At 37.2% G+C, this 21,432-nt stretch overlaps 1 protein-coding gene across 1 annotated transcript in view; it reads right to left on the bottom strand.

Moving 5' to 3' along the window:
- nup210 (nucleoporin 210) overlaps positions 1-21,432 on the bottom strand; it is a 34,146-nt gene that overhangs the window by 9,253 nt on the left and 3,461 nt on the right. The window contains exons 5-33 of the mRNA XM_005805700.3: positions 21,218-21,368; positions 20,290-20,422; positions 19,951-20,109; positions 19,635-19,703; positions 19,449-19,555; positions 19,203-19,343; positions 18,959-19,096; positions 18,602-18,757; positions 18,019-18,217; positions 17,311-17,456; positions 16,219-16,437; positions 15,897-16,070; positions 15,489-15,681; positions 15,262-15,368; positions 14,091-14,195; positions 12,736-12,837; positions 11,240-11,368; positions 10,889-11,016; positions 10,683-10,818; positions 10,539-10,601; positions 10,057-10,236; positions 9,902-9,982; positions 9,657-9,788; positions 7,901-8,059; positions 7,475-7,566; positions 7,196-7,370; positions 5,077-5,252; positions 1,790-2,010; positions 1,388-1,524 (exon numbers count right to left, since the gene is read on the bottom strand). Coding sequence (XP_005805757.1) covers positions 1,388-1,524; positions 1,790-2,010; positions 5,077-5,252; positions 7,196-7,370; positions 7,475-7,566; positions 7,901-8,059; positions 9,657-9,788; positions 9,902-9,982; positions 10,057-10,236; positions 10,539-10,601; positions 10,683-10,818; positions 10,889-11,016; positions 11,240-11,368; positions 12,736-12,837; positions 14,091-14,195; positions 15,262-15,368; positions 15,489-15,681; positions 15,897-16,070; positions 16,219-16,437; positions 17,311-17,456; positions 18,019-18,217; positions 18,602-18,757; positions 18,959-19,096; positions 19,203-19,343; positions 19,449-19,555; positions 19,635-19,703; positions 19,951-20,109; positions 20,290-20,422; positions 21,218-21,368 — 4,108 coding nt within the window. The remainder of the gene's footprint in view (positions 1-1,387; positions 1,525-1,789; positions 2,011-5,076; positions 5,253-7,195; positions 7,371-7,474; positions 7,567-7,900; positions 8,060-9,656; positions 9,789-9,901; positions 9,983-10,056; positions 10,237-10,538; positions 10,602-10,682; positions 10,819-10,888; positions 11,017-11,239; positions 11,369-12,735; positions 12,838-14,090; positions 14,196-15,261; positions 15,369-15,488; positions 15,682-15,896; positions 16,071-16,218; positions 16,438-17,310; positions 17,457-18,018; positions 18,218-18,601; positions 18,758-18,958; positions 19,097-19,202; positions 19,344-19,448; positions 19,556-19,634; positions 19,704-19,950; positions 20,110-20,289; positions 20,423-21,217; positions 21,369-21,432) is intronic.

The following is a 21,432-nucleotide window of genomic DNA, read 5'->3' as shown; positions in this document are numbered from 1 at the left end:
TTTCCATTGTGTACACTCTGTTCAGTCTTAATCTCCACGGCTCAAAAGTGGGTTCAACCATGACAGAGACGTTGTTTTTCTGGAGACTAGAAAAAAATGTACAACTTAAGCATTTTCCCCCAAAATTTCCCCCTGGAGTTGAACCAATAATATTGTGTTCTGGGTTCTGTTGTAGTTTGAGACATAAAATTGAATTTCTGTTTGGATCTCCTGCCGGAACAGTTCCAGTTTCAGTCACAAAAACCTGGTGTGAGGTGTCCAATTTGTGTATAACGCCTCAAGCACAATTTTTGTGTTTTCATTATTATTAAAGATTAAAAATGAGGAGGTTTTTGTTTTATTTTTCTATGTCTATTATTTTATATTAATAACTCATTTAATACTTTACTATTAAGAGAAATGCACTGATGCATAATGATTAAGTATAAGGGTATGAAATAGTTAATTGAGGGGTACAAAACATAAGTAGGTTGAAACATAATGGCAAAAAATGTGGGTACACACTGACAAACAGGCATATTGCATCCCTCTTCTCTTTTACTGGATGTAAAATCACAAGATTTTGTGCTGTTTTTGTAGTAATAAAAACGATGACAAAAAAGTATCTTTAACTTTTTTTGGTAACTGTACAGCTGTCACTGCAGTCTCAGCTCCACAAACACAAATGCTGCTCCTTAAAAAAAGTTATTTTCAAAGAGGCTTCTTCAGGACGCCAGTGACACAAAGTGTGATTCTTATCACTAAGCTGCTAATACAACTCCATTTGATCAAATTTTTTAATATATTGATTTTTAGTTACGTTCTCGTGGAACCGACAAATAAACCCAGAAAATACTGACAGCATTTTGAACTCTCACATATCATTCATTTCAATTTGTCAATATGATAACTGAAAATTCTTATGACATTTTTCACAACAAGGAGCAATACCAGCTCAACCACCTCTTGTGTTTCTAACATTGACAGAAACTCTATCTGTAACTGTTCAGCGGAGTCTCAGGAGCCTTTTAAGAAAATCTCAACACAACATATCACCATGTCTCATTCTGCTAATGTATTTGTTTTTATTTATTTGCATTTGTTTTAAATTACTGGTTGAGTTGAATTCACAGGAAAATGTAATGAAAAGGTTGAAAGCTAAGACACAGCAAATTATTCTTGTCTTCACAATTACTCTTGTCTAGTATGAGTTAAGAAAAAATTTTATGCACTGCACTTTGCTGTAATAGATGAAGAATAAACTTTAGAGGTCTTAAAACCTGTGCATTATTTTTAAAACTATATTATTGTGTGATGAAGAATGATTCATGAATCTCCAAAGGAAACTTGTAGTTGTGCAATTTGCTCAAATCTGCCTTAATGAGAGATAATAAAACACATAATTTACCTCTCTGTAGGTTTTCAAAACACCAGATATCTCGTAGAACACAGTCACTACGCCAGAGTCTCTGGCTACAGCTGCCCCGCTTTTAGGGTCCACCTGGAGAATACCATCTGCAGAGGAACTCCATGTGCCAGGAGCTCCTGAAAAGATGGTAACAAAATAATCTGTTGCAAATATCGGGTAGTAAAGGACAATTCTACACAGCATGAAATACTGTTAAAGTATTAAGGTATGTAGCTGAAAAAACAAAAAAAACTGGTGAAGAAAAACAATGTGGGAAAAACTGCAAACATAACAGAAAAACAAAAGAGTGTCATATACTGTAAATATATACTGACAGAGTTATTAAATGTTATGTTGGTACATTTTATACAAATGTCTTGGAGCAATTTATGATACACTTACCATCTGGGTTTGTTAACTTGGCTTGGAAGCAGACCACATCACCCACAACCAGCTTATTGGCTTCATCCATATGAATAGCATGATCAACAGGAAGTGGAACGTAGTCCGCCACGCCCATGTTTTCATTATCCCACAGTGCCAGAAGTGTGAGACCTACATTGACTGTTCTCACTGTCACTGAGTGGTTAGTGGGGCCGACTCCCAGCTGGACCAGATCATCCCTGAGAGAAAGCACAGAGCCACAGTAGGTGATGGGCACACAGCAAGAAGAACATGAGTTTGTTGTAAAAAGCATGCAACTCCATATATTTCCATTGTTATTATTCTGATCTGGCTATTTTTAATATGCAAGAATGCTCTGAAAAATACAAATTAAATAAAATTTGCACATCAGGATGAATCTGTAATGTGTGTGTTATAAAAATAGTTTAAGGACTAAGTCAATAGATGTATCTATACATCTGTAAAGGAAAACCTCAAACTAGACCAATATAGCTGATTGGTATTTTAAATTTATAGGCATGTTTTATGGCTTATTTTCTTTTTTTAACTTTAGGATGCTGATCCATTTTCTCTCCACTTAAAAATACATCTTATATTTTGTCTCATTTCTCAAAAAGGCAAAACTGTTTAAACTTCATATATTGAAACCTATTAGTTCTTCCGAGACTCTGCAGAATTTAATCACTGGCCAGTGTTCATAGATCCCACACCATTAGGACTTTAAAACGCAGCCTCCAACTCTTGCTCTAAAATTATCTCATGGACTGGAAAACAATGTAGCAGTGTAACAAAGTATCAATTTATTGAGCAGGTTGGTGAGGGAGTCGCTTCCCCTGAAAGAGCAGCAACTCCGTGTTCAGTGACTATTAATTTAGGTTCCTTCCTCAGGAGAAAATCTGAGGTGAGGTTACTGGTCGAGTTTGGGAAATTAATGTCAACTCCTCATGGAGGCAGCTGAAACACTCTGAGGTGACCTTAGCAACTATTATCAGACTGAACATATAAGAGACTAAAGTGTAAGAGTATCACTAACTATTCAGAAGAAAAATAATTGAAGTGTAAATGACCAGCTGCTCTGTTAAGCTGCTTTTTTCTTCAGATAAAAAGCAGCATCTGAAATCAGATGGTTTCAGAGCCACCTAATTTGGCTCTGAAACAGTTTGAAAGATTATTTTCCCTCACATGGATAATCAATTAGTAGATCTGTAGTGCAGGGCCAGAATTGGCCAATTTTTAGCTTGATTGGAGACAGAGTAGTCAGAACTAAAAAAAAAAAAAAAAAAAAAAATAGAAATGTTTTTCTGATCAGTGACTGCATCATTATACTCTCTTCCAGTTCGTAGCTACAACACCCTTTGGTGTGGATGTTGTAACAAAGTGAAGAAGACTTTAATTAGCAGAAGCACACAAAGTGTTGAAAGCAAATTAACAGGAAACATTTGCCACAACTTATGGGGACATGTCTGCAGTTCAGTGTGCAAAACAGCAGAGAATAAAGATTAACAGTTACTCTATTTTTTTCTATTCATTGTTTTGAGCTTTTAAATCTTTTCCTTTGAGAAAAATGCTGAATTAAGACACATTGTTTTAAAGTAAGGATCTAAGAACAGATATCAACATTTTACTGAGAGCCATCCTGTCTCCACAAACAAAAAAGCTGGACTGACAACAAATTGTTTTCTAATTCAACAGATCTGAAAAGTAATCGCTCGTCACAGCAGATATACTGCATTCCTAAAGTATTCATAACCTTTTCTCACATTACAACCAAAAACTTTAATGTATTGTAATCAATCATGTTCTAGTCTGACACAAAGTAATGCATAATTGTAAACTGAAAGAAAGCTCATTGGTCATAAAAGAAATCTTGAGACTAACGTTTTGGACATGTCTCCATCAGTTTTGCACATGTAGACACCAAAATATTTTCCCATCCATCTTCCAGTCAACTGGAATTTCTCTACCTGCTGGAGAAAAGCATCCTCACTGCATGATGCTTCCACCACCATTTTTCAACATGAAGATTGTGTGTTGAGGGTAATATGCAATCTTAGTTTTCCACAACAAATAGCATTTGACTTGTAGGCAGAAACATGGAGACCAGACCAACTCAATGAACTTCCTTTTAAAACACTTTCATGGGGCGTGCTGTGGTGGCGCAGGGGGTTAGCACGCCCCACGTTTGGAGGCCTTAGTCCTTCGACTCCCGGTCCCGGCGACCTTTGCCGCATGTCTTGCCCCCCCTCTCCTCGCCCTATTTCCTGTCTGCCTACTGTCACAAAAAATACGATCCATTAGCACCGCAAAAACTCTTCGGAGAAAAAAAAGGCAAAAAAAAAATAAAAAACAACTCTTTTCATAAAGAATAAACAGCTAAGAGTTGTGCTGTCAATGAATCATCCACCTGAACTGTGGCTCTCAGCAACTCCTCCTGAGCTTCCATGAGCCTTTAGGCTGCTTCTGTAATTAATGCTCTACTCATCTGTCATGTTAGAAATGTTCTGGAACAAACCTCTGAGGTCTTTACACCACAGCTACACAGAAAATTAAAATATACACATACAAGTGGACGATTTATTAATCAGGGGATTTCTGCACTTAATTTCATGCAACAGTATTTAGACATCTGTGTGAAAACTGTTAAAACCATATTTCTCTCCACAATTTTGTCCTACTTTGTGTTGGTCACTCTAAAAAAAAGAACCCACAATAACATGAAGTTTATGATTGTAACATGACAAAATATTACAGAGAGACCAAGAGGTATAAGTACTCCAGCAGGCAAGCACTGCCGACTCGGACCCTCATTAAAACATTGTAGTTGGCATAGAGTCAGTGTATAAAGCTGCGCGTCTTAAGGTCACAGAGCATTTAACAATATTTTGTCCCATCCTACTTTGCAAGTGGGCAGGATTACAGGATGGAAATCCTGTAGTATGCGTTCCTCTACACACTAAAAGTAATACTGCTCCCTCCTGTGTTCTGTACTGGTCATAGACTACTTTCATGATACACATGAAAGTACTGCATGTGCTTTACGGTATTAAAATCAGGATAATGTTCATCTCAGAAAGCAGAATGAAAAACAAAAGAAGACAACATTGAAAAGCAAATTTCTAAAAAATAAGTAGATTTATGTGTCCGGCAGAAGAAGGAAAATTAACTTTGTCAACCTTTAAACTGACATTTGGATAATTTTTCTCTGGATTCAAGACTAATGGGATGATTGTTCAAACTCTGTCAAAAAGTTTTAATTTGGGATGTCAAAATAAGAGATGACTGACCTGTTTGTAGAAAATGTAAGCTGGGAGTTTGAGCTGTGCATGGCCTCTCCAGTGCTAGCATGAAAGTGGACAGTGAAGGTGAGCAGGATTCCCAGAGGAAAGGCGCCCAGGCCCTCTCTAGCGAGCGTGTTCAGCACCGGACTGGCACTGAAGCGGACGTAGGACACAGGAACCACCTGAGGAATCAAATAAAAGAGGTTGGTATTGCAATCAGTCGTAGCTGTCAGCTGTCACTTCAACAGCTTGGGAACAAACGGGGAAGCCACATAGATAAGAGGCTCATATTTCTCAGCAGCATGAATGTTTCATTTTTAAAAATTCTTGTTCAGCAGTTTTTAGCACTATTCAACAAAAGATTATCTGAAACCTTTCTGCACAGATTTAGTGTTAAACAAAAAGTTTAAAAAGTTTCTGCAAGTTAAAAAAAGAAAATATTTTTGATCTACTTATTTTAAGAACATAACACTATAAAGCTACTCTTACATTTCAACTGCTACAAGGTCCCTTAAAAAGTTATTGATTTAGCCAAAACAGCCTTTATCCCAAGCACTTACCATCCTGAATCTCTGATACAGATAAATGCCTTCACCATGAAAGGCTACTCTCAAAAGAAATATATGAATGCCTGTAAATATCTGTCTCTGACCTCTTGAATTAATATTTATATTTCGCTAATTTAGAAGTTGAAATATTTTAATCGATGATTAATTACCTTCTGTATGTCATTCCTACAGTGAATAACATGTTTAACTCTGAAGGTGAGCTTGCCCTTTTATGAACAGAATGACTCCATGTTGGGAACCTTGAGTATATAGTAGCATCTGCTGGCATGAGATCATATTTAATCTAAAATGATAAATTATTTGCATTCCTGGCCACTTATTTACAGAATGTGGAGTGGGAAAAAAATAAATAAAATAAGATTTTGATTGTTGGCTAACGAGCACCAAGTGGACACATGATTCAACCAAGTGTGCATCTTACTGGTTGATCAGCCCCTCATAACAACTCCTTCCCAGGAAGCTGTTGGTTCTTGGAGGAACTCTTTTTGGACACACATGCAATTGGGAAAGTTTTGCCCAAACTCAAAGCCAAACGGGATCAAGATTCCAGATTCTATCATTTTTAGTTGGGCTGTTTGCTTTGCTACTTTCATCAAATTTTTGTGTTTATCCTGCAGGTTTGCTTTGTTTTTCGAAGTTTGTCTTTTCTTAACTCGAGTCGAGCAAATCTCAATCTCGTTGTAATCTGTTGATGACAATGACAAATAAATCTTATCTTTTTCTTGCCAGTCTGGGGGACGACCAGCATCAGTGATGACAAAACTGAAACAAAAAGTGCTTCAACAATTAATAGTTTAAGGGTGAGCTCCATTATGCAAGCAGGTATTGTAGATTTTATATTATTAATTTTTCACTTTGATGTCACAGTTTTTAAATTATTTATTAATGTTCTATATTATCAAAATAGCCATAACATTGATGGCTCCATGATGAAGCTTCCCTGCATCATGGCGCTTATGGTTCTCCCATAGCATAACCGTTACGCCTCTGGCAATAAGCAATTAATCAATTAATTGCATGATTAATTAAAATGGGCTCCATGATTTCTGTTCTATTTATTAAGATTTTTTTGAATGGCAATTTTATTTACAGAGACATCATAATCACACACAACTTGGCTAAAGTTGTGTGATTTTTATTTTTTTTTTAACTTATTGTTTTTGTTTATTGTGTTATATTTTCAATATTTAAAATATACAGCTCCAGAGTGGAGTGTTCTGGACAAAATTAAAGTTTACTAGTATTTGAGAGGGCACACTTCCATTATAATGCCATTATTAATATATTACTTCAAAATGACCTCAAAAGAACAATATTATCAACACAATCATTTCTGGGACAATAAACCAGTCAAATAACATTTTTGGTTGTTGTTTTTTGATTTCTAAAAAGAAAAAGAAAAAAAAATCTTAAAATCAAGATTTATAAATTTAAGCCTTTAAAACCTTGTTGAACTTTTGGCAAGCAGTTAGATGGATTTCAACATTGCTCTCCAAAGGCTAGAGGTTACAAAAGCAAAAATCCTAAAATCATTTCGTTCAACTAACTGAGCTGACCTTCACAGTGAGGATGAGAGTTTGATTGACACCGAAAATCTCCTGTGAGGTGACCAGGAGAGAACACATCCCAGTGAGAGAACCAGATGAGAGGAGGCCCTTATTGTCAACTTGAGCAACAACAAGCTGGTCAGGGCAATCCAGCATCCGGTAGGAGAGCACACCCACACCATCCCTGTTAGACACAGGAAAAAAAAACCAAACACATCATGGTTCTATGACGTTGTGTGTTATAAATAATGCATTAAACACACTGTGCAACAAGAACAGATAACTCACCTGTTAGTTTGGAGCTTGAGGGCAGAGTTTGGAGCCATCAGGATCTCCTCAGCTTCTACTTGAGGATGAAGCACGTGTAGCTTGTCATAGACCTTGATTAAAGAAGAGCGTTAAAACTCAAATTATTAGAGGACCTTTGATGTTTCTGCGCTAGTGACATGTCATGGTTTATTACAGCCGGAAGCCAGATGCATTCAGCTTCGACTAATCTGCAGTGTTATCTCTTCAAAGATCCTTCAAACCTCTGCATTTTCAATATTCTGCTGTCACAAAGAAAGCTTTCAACATTATAAAGCAGCAGGGAGCATAGTTGCGACGAGCAGAGAGGTGCATAAAACAGGTTTAAATTATTTATAATACTGGTGCTGAGATGAAAGATGAACAGTTCTTACACAAGATTTCCCCCCGTATGTGTCGCCACCGTACCTGGATCTGGATCTCATCTCTGAGCTCCAGAACATTTCCCTCTAGCTGCTGAGCATTTGGGTCAGAAACTCTGAGAACCACCTTCAGCCCGGTCCGGCCTCTTGTTCTCCCTGTCACTGTCATGCCAAAATTATGCTCTGGCTGAAGTTCAACATTAGCCTGAAGAAGACAGAGATCATCAGAAGAATGGCAAAAATAGCAGAAAATCTAATAAAAAAGACAACAACGATGAGAAAAGAGGAGCAAGACAGAGGCTATTAATGAGGAAGCGGTTGAGCTGAGCGGGACGGGGTTCTAGAAACTCCACCATAACAGAGAGACAACATTATCTTAATTTAATCAGAAAAAAGGATCAAAGAGAAGACAGAGCCTAAAATAGATATGGTTCAACAACAGAAACAGCATGTGACAAGAACAGAACAAAGTTAACTGGTACATTTTCTCAGCTTATAATAGGACAAAAGCTACATAATATATTTAGCACTCCAAATTTAATATTTAAATAAAATTAAGCGGTTAAAAATGTAGTCATGTTGGCTAAAAGACAACAATGGGCTGATAAACACTAAACTGGGGACAGAAGTGACTACAAATGTTGCTAATATGGGTTTTTATTAATGGATTTGAATCTCTCTCAGGGTGCAACAATTAAACATACAACTCAGAACATGAGAATTTTCTAAAATTTAGTTCAAATTTAGACATATAGGTTCAACCATATACACAAGTCACTATTAGTATTTGGAAAATGTCCCTTAGCGAGTTGCAGAGAACCTGCAAACTTCTTGCACCCAAAACGCTGCTGTGTACCAAACCAAACAAAAAGGGCTGTACTGGATGTTTTTGGTATAAATACATGTATAATTAAGAGTCCGATTCTCAGTCCAACTCATTCAAGCATCTTCTAGTTTATGGTAAGTTTTCTTGTTTTTTAGAATCACTTATGTTGTTTAATCATTCAACCCTGGCAAGAAAACAGTTCAAACAAAATAATTAATTATGTCAATGAGCATATATTTCATATTCAGCACTAGTAACTGTTGTGTGAATAGTAGATAAAATAACTAAATAAATTAAGCAATACAAGAAAGAGAAGAAATGTGAAGATTCATTTTACATGTTGGAAAAAGTTAAAGTCCAACCTTATTCAATCCCACCCTTCATTCATAACATAAACTTAACAGCAGGGTTTCCCCTGTATATTATGAGCCTGGCAGGCCACCAGGCTTTACTTGTACCCCCACCAGGCTAAGCATTATTTGTTTATTAGGTTTTTTTATACACCACTAACAGTGATAGCAAAGACGAGTTAAAGAGTCTCTTTGGTGAAATGATTGGAAGTACAAAGGCAACATATTGCTGTCAGTATGTGAACACATAGGAAGACTAGCCTCCATAATCACTGACTCTTCACCAGTCTGCATGCCAACAACTTCAGCAAATGAAAAGTCACAAATAAACGATCAAAAAATGTTGGACACTTTCATAAGGATGAAACAACTGAAGTGCAAATAATTTATTATTTTAAATGTTTTATATTTGCGTTTTTTTAAAGACTTTATAGTTGGTGTTTAGATATTGTTGTTAATATCTTCCGATAATACCTAATTACCTAGTCATAATTTTAAGTTTCCTGTCAACTTTAAACATTGTTTAACTCAAAACCCAGTAAGGTGCAGAATGACTACCCTAGTGCCCCTACTACCAAGCTTTGCAAGATCTGAACCAGTATTTTTAGATTAAAAAAATGAAATACCTCAATGTGCCTGGAGTGGACATCCAGAATGTCTCTCTTAGTGGTAGACCAAGAAAAAGTGAGACTAGGTACAACACTGCCAAAGGAGAAGGGCGTCTGGCTATTGGTCAGCCCCATCACATATACTGGCATCTATATGTGCACACACAAATATACATGATATTTGAATTTTACAACAAAGAACCTCAGAAAGTTGTAAAGAGTACTTAAAGAAAGAACCAAATATAAAACAAAAATAATCCTACCTGTGCTCCAGTCTTTATTCTTGTAACTGGTGCTCTGATTCGAATGGCCGACAGAATAACAACTTCAACCTCTACTTGATCCTACAGTCAAAGGAAAATTAGATTTAGAGCTAAAGGTAAGAAATCCATACACAGCTCAATCAACTACCATTTACCTGAGATATGACCACAAGCTTCCCAGTCTCAGCATCAACAGCTTGGACCAATCCTGTCACTGTAACATTCCCAACAGAGACTCCCCTAACGTGGCCCACAGCATTAACAGAAGCTATTTCCTCATCAGAAATGGAAAACAGGATGTTGGATTGAGGTTGAGGACCACCCTCAGATGTGATCTATCAATGGCAACAAGAGTGAAAAGAGAATGAATAGCTCATTTGGAGTAATCAGGGCCAGGCCCGTTGAAACATAAATGTTTAAAATGCCAGCTTTAGAGATGCAAAGCGTCCTGCAATGCAGAAGTAAGATTTTCAGCACCCAGGAGGCCACATAGTAAACATAATTTTTTTAATTGGTGAAGTGAAAAAACGCAATTAGTGACGTCAAGGTAAAGATGAGTAATTCTGAAAGATAAATGACGAGACAAACTCCCTTTGCAAGATGAACCAGTGACATTTTTCCATTTTACCACACCTACCTGCATCATTGCCCCAATTAACAGAGTCATTTTCCTGGGAATAAGCTTGAAAGGCGGAAACACCTATGAGAAGCAGTGAAATGTTACTTCTTTTAACAAGATCCACCGGAACAAAAATATGAACCTACTTTCTGAAAATTATACCTCAATTTGCTGTGGTGCTGAGGCTATTTTTCTCCCGTTTTTATCCACAACAACAGCTGACAGGGTGGTCTGACCGATGGAGAGTCCTTTCACCCGGAACACTGCCGTGTCACTTTCTGTCAGCTCTGCTAAAGGACTGCAGGGAGAGTTACAGAAATGTAGCCATTGCTAATTGTTTCATATAAATAACGTTTCTAATTACTTACGTCAGAGAAACTATTACAGAGGCTGCCTTGAGTTTCAATTTCATGGATTGGAAATAGCTGGCTGAGAAGGGCTTCCTGTTATCATCCAACACTCTGACATAAGCTTTAACAAATTTGCCAATCTGCACCTGTGATCAAGATATTAGAAGAATGAAGAATTACAATCACAAGGAGGGACAAAATACTGGTGCAAAGGATCTGTATATAGCTTAGGACAAGGTGACATGGAGACCATTAAACCATATTTAATCTCCACACATCAGTGGTTTGCTTCATGGTACTTATGGTAATGATAATAAAGATAATGTGCATAGCAGGGCTATGATGCTAAAATAAAAGAGTTCAACTGACCTTGTCAACTACTCTGACATTAACCTCCAGGATGTCAGAAACATGAACTATTGATTTGGCAGGTGCTGGGAAAGCCAGACAAAGATCGTGAACCATTACAGAAACTGTCCCTGTACGGACTGGAGAAACCTGGACAGAGACAAGAAAATAGTTTATGCAGAAGAACATCAAAAGTAAAAATGAACTAAAGCATTGCAGGCAGTGACGGCATAGTTACTTTGAAAAAGTAACTGTAATCGGATTACTGATTACTCTTTGAAAAAGTAACTTAGTTAGATTACTGACTACTTGATTTGGAAAGTAACTAAGTTACATTAAAAGTAACTTTTTAGTCACTTTTCGCAGCTGCTAACAACAACGCTGTGAAAATGACATTGATCTTTGCCAATACTTAATTGTAAGCTATTTTATAATGGTAACATCAGCAATATGTCTCTACTTAAAAAGCTGAACTGAAGAGGAGATTGTTTAATGGTTGCAACAGTACAAAAAAAAAAGAAACGTGAGTAATTTGTGTGGTCCAGTGTTGTCTGGAAAACTCTAAGAAGGATTTTAAAGTCCCCATATTTCCCCCCAGCCTCCAGGTTGTGCGTTACGGCCCTGCGTTTGGTGTCAAAGCACAGCACTCCTCCTGCAGCTTCACAACTCAGATGGCTGCACAGATTTGTGACACTTATCTTAATATTAATAGTTATAATGGCATTAAGTTGCCATTACAATTATTGGCAACTACGGTCACGTTTATTCGTGGCTGTTTTCACGTTTATTGCGCTGTTCAAATTAGTCTCGATGTTTGCAGTTTCCTGGAGCGCAACGCAAAGCTCGACGTAATTCAGAGGTAATATATTAACTTGACATTAACAAAGACACAACAGGACGGATCATCCGGGAAATGATAGACAGGGAGAGCCTGACTAAAACTACCTTACTGACGGACAAATTCAGGGATTTATTATGAGTCTCTGCTTATTTCCAAGCCCAAATGAGTAACTTCACGTTAAAAAACAAGCCCAAAAAGGCACAACCCGCCACTCATTAAATTTGCAAGCGACTTAAAGAAAAAAAAAAGCCCAAATCCGCTTATAATAATCGGACTTGGCGACAGAAACTCAAAATAGTTCCAGTTTTTCCACCAACAAAATGCGCATCTCCCTCCATTGTTTACATTTCTGTCGCATAGAGACGTCGGTCACTCGACAAGACGCGTAGAGGAAATACAAGTAAATAACAAAAGAAGATAGTAACACACAGTAACGCAAAGTGATTTCGATAAGTAACTGTAGTCCGACTACTGGATTTGAAATAGCAACACGTTAGATTACTCGTTACTAAAAAAAGTGGTCCGACGAATAAACGTGTCCGTAGACATCACTGATTGCAGGCAAAGGTGCAGTTACTTTTCACATTATATGCAGGAAAGTAATACTTATCGCCACCAGTTTTGTATTGTCTGGCATCAGACAACTTGCCATGAACGCAGTACAGATGTTTCTTACCCGAGCTTCGCCTAGCGCCTCTTGGAGCACGACATCCACAATCCCCTTCACGCTGGTGTTCATAAAAAAGTGCCCTGAACCTTCTTGCATAGTCAGATCCAACTGCAGGACAAAACACAGTAAAACATTAAGAACATAGTTCTTATGTCACTTACAGATTAACCTGTAAGAGGCATAAGAGAGGATTCCTGCAGAAACTCACATTTTACAAATATTTTTACTGACCATGAGTTATCCCACACACCTGTATAAGAACACTCTCAAATATGGCAGTTTTTAATTTTCTGATGAGCAAAGATGACAAGTTTCTACTGTGTCATTTGTGACTTATGTTTACATTCATTCTAAATAAGCCAGAATGAAAAATACTGGATTTCTGTTTATTTAATTTGGAAAACAAAATATTTTTGATGATAAAATTATCTAATTTATATATTTTTTTTCTGCAGGGATAATCCGTTTTCTTATCCTCGAATCCAAACCAAGTAGTGATAGCAAATGGGAAACAAAAGACTAAACTTCCCAATAATAATAGTCATCATCAACTTTACAAAATCTAACACCAATTTTCTATGTCTTAACATTTTTTACTTAATTTTTACTTAAAAACTACAGTTACTTTGTTGCAATTAGAATATAATGACATAAGCTTGTGATACAAAACTTTAATTGCAATGACATTTTGGGCTCTGCTGGAGGGTCATTCCTGTTAAAAAGCAAAATGTTCCCCTCTACTATCGCCACATGCTTGCTATGATCCAATTAGCAGGTTTATTGCAAACATAATACGTAATCTGTCCTGTAATATACATAAGATCTTGCTGTACTGAGTGTAATTGAATGATTAAATTGAACAGATATGAATTTGATTCTGTGTATTTTTGTAAAGTTTGAATTAAAATGAACCAGTTTTTCTAATAATGTGCCTCGTAATGACATTTATTAACTACTGCTAAGTAAAATAAATAACTCTGTATTCAATTGAGCATGCCACACTGTTAACCTTAATGTATTTGATAGTAGCAGCACCTTGTGAGTTTTGTGGATGCAAAGAAAACAATGTTTGAATCACTAAAACATAAATATACCTACAGTGACTAAGATTTTACTGATGAATCCAGATTGATTTCCTAAATAGCTATAGGCTAATGACTTCATACTGGACACAGTAGTCACTGTTGAAATGAGCACAACCTAAAGTTTTAAATCAATGTAATGAGTGGCCCAGATACATCCCTAACTTACAAGTGAACATTTCATACAATCCAGTGTGACTATCTGTGCTCAGTGCAGAAAAAGCGGAGATAACAGAAGAATGCAATGCAAATAAACAGCAGTGATAATTTTGCTCTTACCCGCACATCTGGGTGGTTATAAATAGTCACTCTCTCAGGAAAAACCTTCACATCTTCAACCAACAGAAGCTCCAGTGTGGCAGAGACAGGTGTCAAAGGTTCATACTGTCCAGGAAAGCAAAGCGTATTCAACCTATTAGAATCTGACTTTCATTCACAAAAGCAAGTTGTTTGCATATTGTTAATGCATGTACACAGTGATGGAAAGAATAAACACACTAATTTAGTAGTAGCCTTTAGAATATTGCTGCTTTGTGTTACTGAATAACTAACCGACCCTTCAGCAGTCTGAAGTCCTGTCACGCCTTTGAAGTAAGTGTGCTTCTCCCGATTAACTCCCATTCAGAATAATGCATGTGTATTAGGATCAAGTGTGATGAATTCAGTTTTCCACAGAGACAGGATGGTGTATGTTACATTTGCAGTGACATCACTCTTGTCACTGCAAATTCTTAAATGCCACGGCTACTTTTAGCCGTCACATTTAAGAATCAACTATTTGGGAATGAAATATCAATGCTCAGTGTTGTCATCCAGCCAGGTAATTGCTACAGTTAATCAAAGTAGGTCATGCCATCTGTTGCAATTTTAGTTTCAAGCATCCAGACTCTGTCTGGACATAATGGTAAGGGTTTATGCGATTTTATTTGGGTCATTCCTATCAACAAGTTACTTACAATTCTGCTAATTCTGTAGCAGTGGTGCATATGTGCAATATTTATAGTGTGCAAGTGCTGCGGCACTGTACCAAAAAAATCTGTGCCAGCCTGATTTATCTGGTGATTTAGTTGGGAATTGCCTGGCCATTGTCTTCCTACTCAATTCTCATCTCCCTTCAGTGCTCTATCTGGGCTTTCTTCCATTGAACACAATTTCTCCGGCTGAATTTCAACTGGGGCAATCAGCGAACAAAAAGAAGTTGTGAACAATGTCATAGATTTTCTGCACCCTTATAGAATTGAAGGTGGCTTACAGCACAGGCAATTTCAAAAACAGAAGCTGGTTATGGTCCTAAATGTTTCAAAGAGCAAAGCAGCAACTGTAAGTGAGATTAAGTTATGTTTCTTTCAAATTTACACTCATAGCGACATGTTACTCGAATTCTTTGCAACTGTTGTTGCGATCTTAAAAAGAGGTTTTTGTATACAACTTGGAAATAGTTTTTTCTTACAGGTTTGGGAACTTTGGCAGCTTGTAGATGTGGAACCTGGTATCCAACAGCTGTCACAGTAATGGCAGCAATTCCTGTCTGTTGATGGACAAGAACTGTCTGACGTCCTAACCAGAAAAAATGATAAAAACTATCACTTAAATTTCCTTTAAAAATGGACTTCACGCATAGAAGGCATTTTTAAATTGGGACAATCATACGCCACTTAATAAAAAAGAAAAAGTTACCATGTAGTTTCATCTGTTTTTTGCTGTCTTCAAACAGTTGAAGGTCCATGGGCATAGTGGGCTCAATACTAGCCAGGGACCCCTTTGATGACTCCCACAAAATGTCTAAAGAGCTAAAGTTGTCGAATTTCCTTCCTTGCTGATCAAAAGCTGCCAAGTCCAACACCGGGTTCCGATAATTTGAAACAGGCACCTGACAAAGGAGCGCAAAAAAAACACCCAAAACATTAGAACAAAGTTTGCAGATTTAGTTTTGAAAATACAACATATATCATTAGCATTTTTACTGTTGGTTACAATGCTCTATTGTTCTATCTAAACAACTTGTAAAAATAAATAAATACATTTTAAAAATCCAACCTACTGATTAAAAATTAGCATGCTAAACCATTTTTAAACCTCACGCACCACTTGTTTATTCTGCTGCATCAGAGGGCAGGCTAAGTCCAGCTGTGGACTGGTATAAACTGGAACCAGTGTGAGCCGTGATGGAAGTGCACAAACAAACTTGACCACTGCCGGCTCCACAGCTGGAAATGGATTGGTCACAGTGGCCTTGTTCCCCACCGTGATCTCTAACACCTAAAGAATGAGAGGGTGACAGTTGAGATGACAGAGATAATACGGCTAAAGAACAAAAAATTTGTCTGATTTTGTTTTATCAAATTTAGGCTATTTTAGAGCCAGAAAGTAGAGAATCTGGGACTACAATGATTCCTATCACCCTTACCTGTTCTCCCAGGACCCTGCAGGTTGCTCTAAGCCAGTGACGATTATAGTTCTGACAGGAAGGACTAATCAGTTTGAGGCTCATGCTGCTCTCATCCTCCGCTCGTGAAAAACAGAAAAACTTTGAGGGCTCTAAAACCCAAGGACGTGGTCCTCCCTCAAACAACATGTCTTTGGAAGATCCAAGTGTGACTACAGCCACCGACACAGGGTCAATCGCCTGAAAGATGACAAGATTTTATCAGTAAGTTCTGAAATGAAATAAAAAAAAAAAAAACTTAAAATGAAGTCAGATTACGGGGGTGAGAGAATGAACAAACTTTCAAGATAACAGTGAAAATCCAAGAAAAAGATCTTTAACTTTACAAAAACACAACCTAACTTGAAAAACATCATCACAAGAAGAAAATGGGTCAATCTTTAGCTGCCAGGGCAAAAATAAACGAAGCGAAATAGCAAAAATATCTGAAATATTTGAAGAACAACATACTATTAACAAAAATAAAACTGAAGAGCCCAAAAGAGATTCAAACAGGTTAATGGTTAAAACTTTAGCGATGCACATCTGTAAGAAAAAGATAATTCTACAGATAATGTGAAATAATTTATTCCCACTTCCTCAAACAATACTTAGTTCTATAAAATGTTAAATTATACAGCAACAGTTCATTATTTTTGCTTTAATGGAGTCTACATTTTACTAAACAACAATTTCGCAAATTTAGAAAGAATAAAATCTGAACGGATTCAGGAACTTATTTTATTTCTTCTTAGACAAGAAAGAATATTTTTTATTTGTTTATGAAGACAATATGTGGAACTAAAATAAGTCGAGAAAAAAGAGCTCAGATTGTGATATTAATTAACAAATAGTACAAAAACATACACTTTTGTTTTTTTCTACTGAGAAATTATAAATAAATAAAGACAAAAAAGCAAAACAAAACTGTTAGGTAATTTTCCAGCCTGAGGAATTCTCAGGCTGACATATTACAGATTTTAATCAATCTGTAATATGTACAGATTGATTAAAATGCCACGGTCAAAGCTCATAATTAGCAAATTCCTGAAAGGATAAGATTGAAAGACTCACTCTGAGAGGGAGGTAGGCAGCAATAGTGATCTTGGCACTGAGATGCACATTGCCATGAGTGTAGCTGACAGTAAGCACCGTGTAGCCAGGAGTCAGGGCCTTGGCTTGCACTCCACTGCAGTGCTTCTGGCTAGGAGCCAGCCTCCCTGAGGAAGAACCAAATGCAGAGGGACAAGCCAAAGGATGAGATAATTTAAAATGGCAACTTTAAATAGGAAAAAGACAATTGCTCTTCTGTAGTTGTCTCTCATCTCAAACGCGACAGAAATATCTGCAGCTCACTTTGCTGCTGGCAGCTTCAAGGAATGTTGTTTTGCAACTTTAAAAAACTAGATGGATGCCACTTAAAAGATGACACACTTAGGGTGAATTATTTATAGAATTAAAATAGTAGAGAGAAAGTTGTAGTGAATTGTCATTTTGTGGAAAATCCAAGAGTTTGTACTGCAAACATTTTATTATGAACATTTAATGACTTAATTCAATTCAGGCAGAAATAAAGCAAGGCAGCATAAATTAGAATTGGATGGTTAAAGGAGCCAGTCGTGTAAGATAAAATAGTATCTCTTCCTCAACACCAACTCTATTTGTTCCAAAAGGCTCTTTACAATGTGCTTCTCTTACAGTCTTCACTTTTTGCACTTCACATGAAGATCTGGCACATACTCCTCCGTTTTTGTCTGACCTAGCCAAATCACAGAGACTCACCTTCTAACAGTTCAAACACTCCTTGGTTCTCCTCCTCGACCAGTAGATCAAAGTGGGAGCAGTCACTCAACATGACTCGCTCCATCTCCAACTCCTCCAGCAACCCAAAGATCCGAAGAGGCAATTCCAGATCTTGGCCCAGGCGGGCTTCTACTGGACATGGAGCAAAGTCCATGGCAACAGGCTCAACAACATATACCTGAGCAGGACGAATGATTGAGGAAGATTAATAACAGTAAATGTGTAACATCCACAGTTTATTAACACGTGAACTTTTCCAGTTTGTTTGTCAAGTTACGATGGCAACATCTGAGTATTTTAGCATAATTTTGTGTGATGGACCGAAGTAAAGTGCAATGGCAAAGTGAAAAGGATTTTTGGCTGGATCGTTTTCAAAATGTTTTACAAGTTTGATATGAATTTGTAGTCAGCCCTCCAGAGTTGACACATTCACCAGCTTTGTTTCTGCAAGCTTTCCAATGAAGTTACTACATGACCAACAGATAAAAAAGTAATACAAATCCAAATATTAGCCAACCTTTGTGCCATAATAATTTTGAAATGAGTGTCATTATCAACCAACCTTCATCTGTCCGAAGTGATGTGGGTTACGTAGATCATGAGCATAAATTACAGTGACACCAATGTCACTGACTGTGGTCATCGCTCCTTTCACAGTCACTGTAGCCACATCTGTATTTGATGAAGTCCAGCTGAAATTTCCACTTCCACCAGTTGCCTGGAGTGAGCAACAGAGAATACCTCATCAGATGCAAACACACCACATTTCCTAATTTGACCTCACTCTCAGTCATGATGCTAGTATGCCAAGAACAAAATAACTTAGATTTTCCTTTTAAGTTTGAATAGCTGGGTTTAATATTGTATCCTTTATTAGATCAAAGCCCTCCGATCAGCATGGCTGAAAGAGAATAATTACCTTTATTGTGTACTGATATGCTCCAACTTTTGGTTGCCATGGAAATGTGAGAATACTGGGAGTGAGGACTATAGGGTTATAAATTTCCACATCCTGTTCATTGTGCACCGGGTTGACGAGTGCATGGACTTTTCTATTCTGAAGCAGAACAGTGGACACAGGAAATTATCAGATTCAACAACATGAAGAGGAATAACAGTGAGGAAGGCTAAAAACAAGAATGCGACGGTCCAAAAGAACTCACTTCATCTTCAACAGCTGTTAGGGTAGCGTCAATAAGAGTAAGACCATCTTTGAGAGGTCTGACATGATGATATGATCCATTCACAGAGGACTCCAGGACCTCAAAATACTCTTTAGGAAAAACAGTGCTTATACGGACATTCTGCAACATCAAAATAAATTGTTCAATTTATAAAACTGCTGTATTTGTTTGATTGTTTGTTGTTTTTTTTTTTTCAAACATGGAATCTCACCGATCTGCACTTACGTCAGAGAGGTAAATTTTGTTCCCAGACTTATCAAACACTTCAATAAGAATGTTGTACACTCTGCCTGTTTCAAGAACCCAGCTTTCTCCTGGATGAATTTTAAAACCTAAATACAGAGATTAAAAAAGGTCAGCTAAAACTTTAAACAAGGAAATTAAAATATGTGTTAAAGTAGAAAGACAAACCGAGGTAGGCTGGCTCAACAACGTAGAGCGTGCTGTTGGGGAGGCGAGACACTCCTTGCATTCGAAGGCCTTTATGGAAGCCATTAAAGAAAACGTCCTCAGGTAGACATGAATGAGAGCTTCAGCTATGAAATGTATAATTATAACTGAATGATAGAAAATTAGACATGCATCGATCACACTATTCCTGGTCAATATCAATCATATTTGCTTTAAGACCCAATATCTTGCAATTGATTGGTGCATCTTCATAAAAAATGGCTCATTAAACCACTGCTACAACTTCAGCTGCTGGTGCATTTCATCAAAAGGATACTCTTGTGATCCAACACCACATTGATGTGTCCCATTTGAACTCCTGTAACTTTGGAGGTACTCTGATCAAGAGAGGCCACACTGACTCCTGGGTCTCCATTGGGATCAACCACACTGTTTCTAAGGTGTAGTTCATACTGATCACAAGGCATTGTGAGCTCTGGAGAAGCAAAAACAGACCAAGATAGTGGATTTCAAGCAGCATGACATCAGTCTTCACTTCAAATTCTTTCAGTTTCAATTTCATTTAAACAACAAATCCATTTTTATTTGGATCTAACACCAGGAACTGTACAGCATCATGAGTTTAAAGATAAAACTATCAGCTAAATATTCACACCTGTGATAGTGCCTTGTCTTATCTTGAGGACTCTGTATCTGATGGAAGTTCCTGCCATTAAGTAGACATCGTGTGCAGGGCTCAGCAGGATGTTCTCTAAAATCAGCAGTCTCACTTCAGCAGCACCCACATCCTGTGGCATAGATACCATGGTGACAGAACAACAAAGCTTTAGATTCCCGCTTCAATAAATCAAATGAAATGGGTACAAGTTTCAAAAGTGTCCAAAAGAAGAAAAAAAACATCTAATGCAAATCAAATCACATGCAAAAGAATTGTTTGTTATAAAATGTAGAAATAACACAATTTGACATTTAAAAGCTTTGTCAGCTTAACTAAAACGACAGCTAATGATCTGAAAAGGCTAAAGAGCTCCTTTGGTCTTCACAATAGCATTGCACAAGACTCTGCAATTGCATTTTGCAATTTTTAAGACTACATTTTAGTCCATCACAGAGGGACGAAGTAACAGAACTAGGAAACAGAATAAGCAATGCGCTGTTTAATGAAGCAGAGTTAATCATGATCTTTTGCAATAAAAGATCAGGTTTCTCCTGGCTGACAGCGATCTCCAGTTTTCTTGGAGGTCTGATGTGCCAATTCTTTTCTACTCAATTTTTTTTTTTCTACAGATGACACAAAAACGTTCTGTTACATGTACAAAGCATAGATTTTAAGCACGTTTCAAAGCATATGTTTAGTTAATACATATTAACTAAACTCTAAAAAGAGCATCATAGAACAAGCTGGTAGTTGAGTCAGTTAAAGACCAGAGATGTTGGGAGTTCATAATTTTGATGCATGAATGCACCAATCAAAGAAAACCTGGCAAATTACAATCTTTGATTGGTGCATGTCTAGTGAGAAACCCCATATGCTATTAGCAAGAGAAACAATTTCTCCACAAAGTTATGAATAAAACTATTACCTTATACAGAGACTCTTGTATTTTGGCCTTTAGCTTAGCATGTCCTGTTTTCAGACCTGACACCAGAATAATGTCGCCTTGTTTGCCCACTCGCTCCATTTCAGATATGTATCCAGGAGGAGTGTATGTGGACTCTGAGAATTTAAGCACCCTGAAGGTAACAAAGACAAAAAGCAATAAGCAACAACGCCTCAGCAGAGTAATTAAAATGCAAA

This window comes from Xiphophorus maculatus, chromosome 1, assembly GCF_002775205.1.
Source record: "Xiphophorus maculatus strain JP 163 A chromosome 1, X_maculatus-5.0-male, whole genome shotgun sequence".
NCBI lineage: Eukaryota > Metazoa > Chordata > Actinopteri > Cyprinodontiformes > Poeciliidae > Xiphophorus > Xiphophorus maculatus.
The sequence above is the reverse complement of the archived record's forward strand: the minus strand, read 5'-3'. Positions and strand labels throughout refer to the sequence as shown.